This window comes from Meleagris gallopavo, chromosome 14 (assembly GCF_000146605.3).
Source record: "Meleagris gallopavo isolate NT-WF06-2002-E0010 breed Aviagen turkey brand Nicholas breeding stock chromosome 14, Turkey_5.1, whole genome shotgun sequence".
In the NCBI taxonomy this organism is placed as follows: domain Eukaryota; kingdom Metazoa; phylum Chordata; class Aves; order Galliformes; family Phasianidae; genus Meleagris; species Meleagris gallopavo.
Window position 1 is genome coordinate 8,760,900 of NC_015024.2, and position 6,756 is coordinate 8,767,655.

General features: G+C 46.4%; 1 protein-coding gene across 1 annotated transcript; it reads right to left on the bottom strand.

The window, feature by feature from the left end:
- Positions 1-2,387: 2,387 nt before the first annotated feature.
- RAB7A (RAB7A, member RAS oncogene family) lies at positions 2,388-5,907 on the bottom strand. Its single transcript, XM_003210096.4, has 5 exons — positions 5,841-5,907; positions 4,650-4,776; positions 3,623-3,841; positions 2,896-3,024; positions 2,388-2,722 (listed from the first exon to the last, which is right to left on the bottom strand). The coding sequence occupies exons 1-5, from the start codon at positions 5,891-5,893 to the stop codon at positions 2,627-2,629; spliced, it is 624 nt and encodes a 207-aa protein (XP_003210144.1). The 5' UTR covers positions 5,894-5,907; the 3' UTR covers positions 2,388-2,626.
- Positions 5,908-6,756: the final 849 nt, after the last annotated feature.

Genomic DNA, 6,756 nt, shown 5'->3' on the forward strand with positions numbered 1-6,756 from the left:
CCTCCCGCTTTCTCCACACCTTTTCTTATGCACATAAACACAGCACAAATACATACATGTACCCAGAGTAGTCATACAGGTGTGTGTCTATGCTGTAGGCACACAGACATCCATCCATCCATCCACTGCCATCTCACACGTTATATTTTCCTCCGGGTATGCATGTGTACTGAGTACAGTACATACACATCTAGCATACTGCTTATAGATGTGACTCTGCGTGTGTCCATATTTTCTATCCACCTCACTCCAGCACCACCCACCCACGTGTGCATACATATCTGATGTGTGCAAATAGAGCCCATAAACGTGTTTGCATCTATCTAGCTCTGTACATAAACAGACACTTCTAATTCAACTGAAGCATGCTGACACTGGGGCTGTGTAGATAGCAGAATGCACCTGTGGGCTTCTTTGTGCTCTTGTGTGCCGTGCAGCTTCTGCTCTGTGGCTCTCCCAGTACACATAACCCTGTGTGTACATACATGTGTATGTATATATATTTACCCACACAATATATGCATACATTATAGTTTGTGTAGATTTATGTACGTCGAACCACACACAGACTTTAGATAAATGCATTTCCACGTACCCCAGACATTCAGAAGCATGTTTGTTTTGTGCGCCCTCATTTCCCCAGGTGCAGCCAGGCTGTGTGCACACCTGGGTGTTGTGGTTGGGGCCGTTGTGGGTGCAGGTGTATGGGGATAGGGCTGATGCTTTAACAGAGAAATGGCTTCCCCTCAACATGATGCGCACTGCAGGGACCATCAGCCCAGCCACCATCAGCCTGCACAGGCATGAGGTGATGCTTTCAGTGGCAAATCAGCACAAGGCTCGAGTTCTTCAGAAAGATGCAGATAGGAAACCCAGGACACAGCACTATTGCAGAGCAGTTGTTTAAAATGGATATTGACAGCAACAGCCAGTCAAGCAAGAGAAAAGTGTGCAAGGATAAAGCCACAAAGTAGGATACAGAGCACAAAGGCTGTTAGAAGTCCCTTGAAATAACTGGCCTCATTTCTCTATGCTTTGCTTTCCGTGTTGCTGCAGGCACAGCAGTGAGTGAAGCAGCACCGAGAGCCAGCAGAGGTCATGCCCAGAACCTAGGAACTACAGGCCTCAGGTTGAGCAGACCAGATCAGGCAGAGAACCTTTGCTCAATCTATAGAGCATGAGCAGTGATAGCTGCCCTACTCAGGTCTCTGGGGTCACCAAACCACTGCCTGCCCAGCCCCCTCTTATGGGAGCAACCTTTCAGTGTGGAGGCTGCACAACTGAGTAGGCACCAGTTCAATGAAGAGGTGACAGAGCAGGAGGAAGAAGGCACGTTAGTGAAGGAAAAAAAGAGAGTCAGAAACAGAAGTAAACAAGGAAGTTTGTTCTTGTTTAGTTTATTGGCATCATGTTTGTCTCTTTACATAAGAGCTCAGCCTACGTACTAGAATGTAGACCTCTGGAAAACAGGTAGAAGGGCTCCATTTAAGCAAGCTACAAACGCAAGAACAAATACCAGGAAGAAAGGAAGAGAGAGAAAAGGGACTAGAGTGCCAAGTTTTCCCATACCAAAAAAATCCAGATTAGCAGTCAGTAAGAAGAAAGGGAAGATCCATAGTCCAGGTTGTTCATTCAGAAACAGCTACCATAACCCAGGTGGGAGAGGAGCTCCTTCCACAGCACAGAGAGCCACTGCAGCACCCCAGCTCTGGCTCCTTCTCATACTCGCTCCAGGACATTAGGAGTTAAGCAGGAGGAGAGGTGAACAGTGAGGTCATTTCATAGCTGTATTTAATTTTAAACCCAATAATCCAGTGTGCATGTCAATGCTGTTATGCAAATCTGAGAATTTAGATACAAGGTAGCCAGACAGATTTTCCAGAAGATGAAGCCTCTTGGCCTCAGAACAAGACGACTTACATAGTTCATCTCTACTGTACAGAATACTGCCTCTATCTGGACTCCGTGTCGCTAGCACACCACAGTTCACAAGTGTCCTCCTCACTTTCTACACAATCTGTGTTTCAGTACTTGAACATGTAATTCAGGAATTTTACACTAATTTATACATTTTTAATTGGTTGCATATATTAACATGTACTATAAGATTTCTCCTAAAGAAGCATTACATAATACATGGATACTGTAAAAAGATCTGATTAGTTAAAAGTAACAAGCATTAACAGAGATACATACAAAACTCAACCTAGTTAGACTGAGTGCTGAGCTTGCAATGAACTATGGGTAATCAGCCTTTCCAGTTGCAGCCTTCACAGGGGAAAACACAAGACAGTTAAAAATGTATGTAACTTGTTACACAGATTACCTGTAAACAGTTTCTCTCCATTGGACACCTGGAATTAGATTCAGTTCCAAACATACATAAGAATTTCCATTTTAAACTAAGAGAAAGGTCTGTTACCATGAAGTGTGATGTGGATGGTGCGGGGATGTGAGCTCTGAAGTGCTGGGCTCTCAGATGCTCATGGGAGATGGGTGAATTTTGGCAGCTGGAGATGGAATTTTTTTAAATTTTCATTTTAAACACAGAAGAGGGGCTGTGTGTTTGAAGGCCTAAGTGTGATATTTGTTTGTGAAGGACTGTGCTCAACCCCTCCCTCTTCCCTCAGCAGCTGCAGCTCTCCGCAGAAGCCTTCACTCGGTCGTTCTTGTCTAGTTTGATGGGTTCGGGGAATTCGTTGTAAAGCTCCACTTCGGTTTCCTAGCAGGAGGGAAGAAAGAGTTAATGCCACAGCTCTCTACACTGCTCTTAGCACGCTGGGGAAAGGGCTGGGGAAAGCTGTTGGAGAACCCAAGCCTTCCCAGCCGCCTGCACTGGCTGAGCCCAGCATACAGGGCCAGCACCAGCAGAGGGCACCCGCCAGCCCTCTGTACCTGTTTAAGTGCATTTCGTGCAATCGTCTGGAAAGCTTGTTCCACGTTGATGGCCTCCTTGGCACTGGTTTCAAAGTAGGGGATGTTGTTTTTACTGTAGCACCAGGCTTGTGCCCGTTTTGTGGTGACCTGGGTGGACAGAGAGCAGCATCATCACCTCCAGCTAGATGGAAGGAGGACTTGGAAACAAGTCAAGGCCAGAGACCCCTCACAGTCAACTTGAGCTAAGGCAGCACAGTTCTAACCTCTCTAGAACTACAGCCTTGGTACCGAGCTGTCCCTAGCAGTCCCAGCTCTAGTAGCAAAGGTAAGGCTGAGTACTTTTTCCACAGCCTTATTTGAAGCTCTATCATAGGCAGGGCCAACTTCTGCTGGAGCACCTGATAAAACCACCTGCCAGAAGGCTCTCAGCAAGGATGGTGCCTAGAGGAGACCAGACCACAGAGGACAATTTGCTCAGGTACCTGCAGCACGAGGACTCGCTGCTCCCAGAGCAGTTATTCAGCAGTACTGAAGGAGAAAAAGCTCCTTCTCCTTAGACTTACCAGGGAGCTGCTGCAAGAGCTCTACCATAAGACAGGAGCACATCATACACAGACATCTGACCTCTCCAGGTAGGTAACAGCCTGAAGAAACTCTCCCCCCGTGGCAGGCAATGGTGGGAGCCACACACACACCTTGCACTCCAGCAATCCCCTAAAAGGAGCAAGCAAGTCACAGTACTCACTTGTCTGTTTTCTAGGTCGATCTTGTTTCCCAGGACAACAAAGGGAAAGTTCTCAGGATCTCTTGGACTGGCCTGAATGAGAAACTCGTCCCTCCAGCTGTCAAGGGTTTTGAATGTGTTAGGGGCTGTGACATCAAACACCAGCACACAGCAGTCTGCTCCCCTGTAGAAGGCAACTCCCAGAGACTGGAATCGTTCTTGGCCTGCTGTATCCCATATCTGCAGCAAAAGACAGGGCAAATAAGCCAGCTCTGAGACAGAAACTCCACAACTACAGTATTTATTTCAAAGACTCTCCACTAGATGTCTATAAGCCCCAACTAACAAGACAGAAGGAACATCAGAAGGTTCGGCATTTTTTTTGTAGAAACTAGGTTTCACAGACCAGAAACATCCTCCTAAAGATGGAGTTCACCACTGCTGTGCCCAAACTGAGCAAGCTATGGATCGTTGTTCTAAACAAGCAAGACCTGCCATTAGGATCAGATGGCAGCCTGCCTGCAACACTTGGGTACACTTGGACAGTTCAAACTCCTCTCTACTGGCTAAAGTAGGGTTTCTACTGACTTGCTGTCAGTCTCACCATGGAGACGAAAGCATGAGATAACAGACACATAAGCAGACTGGCAGGTTATGTGGCACTATACCCACAGGAGTAAGGGCAGCACAAGTAGTATGATCTGATTAAGGAGTCCTTTTCCAGCCCTTTTCAGTTCCTGAGCACTACAGAAGAGCATCTTTCCACCAAGACAAAGTACACTGACAGCACCAAAAGCTGTTTGCTTTGAAACAGGGATTGGCAAATCTGCCATTAGCTGAGCCCAGACAAATTGATCTCTGCTCTCCCTCATTCAGCCCACATCCAGCTTTTCTGAGGGAAGCTCAGCAGCAGCTATGGCCAGGAGCAATTTCACACAAGTGGGATTCACACCCAGTACACTGGCCCCTGCACTGCTCTGAGTTCCAGTGAACAGATGCTTCCACACAAGCATGGTCTAGACACCCTCCAGCAGGAGTCACTCCTTACCTGCATTGTCACTAGCCTGTCATCCACCATGACCTCTTTTGTCAGGAAGTCTGCACCTATCGTAGCCTTGTACTGGTTACTAAATTTCTTGTTCACATACTGGTTCATGAGTGATGTCTTCCCCACCCTGTACAGAAAGAAAAAAAGACTAAGTAGGTTGCTTTTACAACTATGTTTGAATTAACTGCTCTAAACAAAATATTTCACTGCCATTTACTTTCTATCATAACCTCCTGTCCAAGAGAGGGGAAAAAAAATAAAAGAGAAAACACCCACTTCCGTAAGAAGGGACTTTCACAGCAATAGGTGCTGAGGCAACATGTGAGTAAAAGCATTAGCTACATAAGGATATGAAGGCTTAAAGTCTTGAGGAATTATCTTTCCCCATCAGTAATCTGATATTTGGTAAGAAGTATGCATCACACAGTGATCATAAGGGCAGCCTTGCAAGATTAAGAGCCCCAACAAAAACTCATCTTTAAAGTCATCTTTAGTCTCTTCAGCTGGAGGAAGGTTATGCCAGTACAGCAGCAGCATATGCACCTGCCAGAGGCTCAGAGGCAGAGAACCTCCTCAGAGAAACAGCTCTGAGGGTTCACATACACTCTTCAGGGCTGAGAAGCACTCCCTGATCAACAGCTTGCTGGGCACAGTGGTATAAATAAGTGCAACTCATGGGAGTCAGGTTACAGCCTGCATAGCAAGCCCCCAACCTGTAACAGTGGAGCAGGCTCCTTGCTCAAGAGAGCAGAGCAGTAAAGCCTTACTTCAAGAGGAAGGCTCCAGTTAGAAACTAAGCAGGTGGCTCAATGTAAGCTTTATCTCTGAGAGACAGTTTTAAGAAGTCACAAAAGTGACTATTACTTTGTGGTTTTTCTTATGTTTTTAATTGAAATGCTTATTTCACCTTCAAACTTAACCTCCTTGCAGGGAGGCTATCCAGTTTGGTCAACCCACTTCATTTCCCTGTTTAATATTACAGAAAGTCTTCAAGATATTAAACTGTGGGGACCCATTCAGGACAGCATGCTGGGACATTATCTTCAAGCTGTAAGGTAACATCACTATCCAGGACTGGAGAAGTCTCTCCTCCCAGCACTGCTCACGTCCTGCTGTGCATCCAGACTCCCACTGATCGTTGCACTGCTCCAGCCAGGTACAGATTGGCACCTTAAAGAATCCCCCACTTACCCAGAGTCTCCGAGGATGATGACTTTCAGTAACACTTTCTTCCTAGAAGTCATCTTTTAAACTAGAAAGGAAGAGAAACAATTCCATGAGACTTCATCAGCACGTTAATTCTTAAGGCAGAAAGCAGTAAGCTTGGAGTCTGAGAAGCCAGACTGCTAGCAAGGAACCAGCAGTTGGAAGAGTCTGGAAATCTTGAGGCCAGACTTCCAGTTAGCCTTGAACTGAAGCAGTAACCAAGTTATGCCCACTGCACTGGCAAGGCCAAGCATGACCAATAGTGACAACCTGATAGCAGCAAGTAGAAATACGCATTTGTCCTTGGATCCAGTTACCAGGCTGCTCTCTGGACATGCTAGTCTAGGCCATCTCTCTTGCCTCACTGGATGTAGTGGAGCGAGCTCCCAGAACAAAGCTAACTCTTACACGAGCTGTGAGACGTAAGCAGTGATGCACCTAGTGCCACATTCAAGCTTCATACTGTTCAGTAGTTCCCTAGAAAATGAAGCCTAGCTTCTTCTACCTTCCAGATCTGTGAAAGGTAGAAGCACTCTGTGAAGACACTGAGTCCCTGGGGATGCAGTGGATGAAGGAGTCACAATCATGCAGGACAGCTGAAACGCTGAATTACAATGCCAGCTACTGCCAGACTATGGGGTCTTTCTGAAGAGGTGTGAAGCAAGCTACTGCCACCTCAGTTTCCTGGAAGGCGGAGTAAGACTACAGTAGCAAGCCTTGTAACATTGTCTGTTGCTGCCAGACCATGAGTTGCATCCTGCCACTCTTCCTAGGTGTGTGGCTGTAAGCATGCCACTAATAGTTCATTCATTAGCAAGAGTGAGAGTTGGGCTCCAGGGATCTACACTGTTACTTGCTCCCAGATCTCCTCCAGGTCTGTGAAGAAGCTGCAACTGTATCA

Excerpts from the sequence above, each read along its gene's own strand:
- RAB7A (XM_003210096.4), bottom strand. The coding sequence starts at position 5,893 with ATGACTTCTAGGAAGAAAGTGTTACTGAAAGTCATCATCCTCGGAGAC. Across the intron at positions 3,025-3,622 it reads TCGACCTAGAAAACAGACAA|GTCACCACAAAACGGGCACA; the intron begins GTGAGTACTGTG and ends CTGTCCACCCAG. Across the intron at positions 2,723-2,895 it reads CACGAAATGCACTTAAACAG|GAAACCGAAGTGGAGCTTTA; the intron begins GTACAGAGGGCT and ends CCCTCCTGCTAG.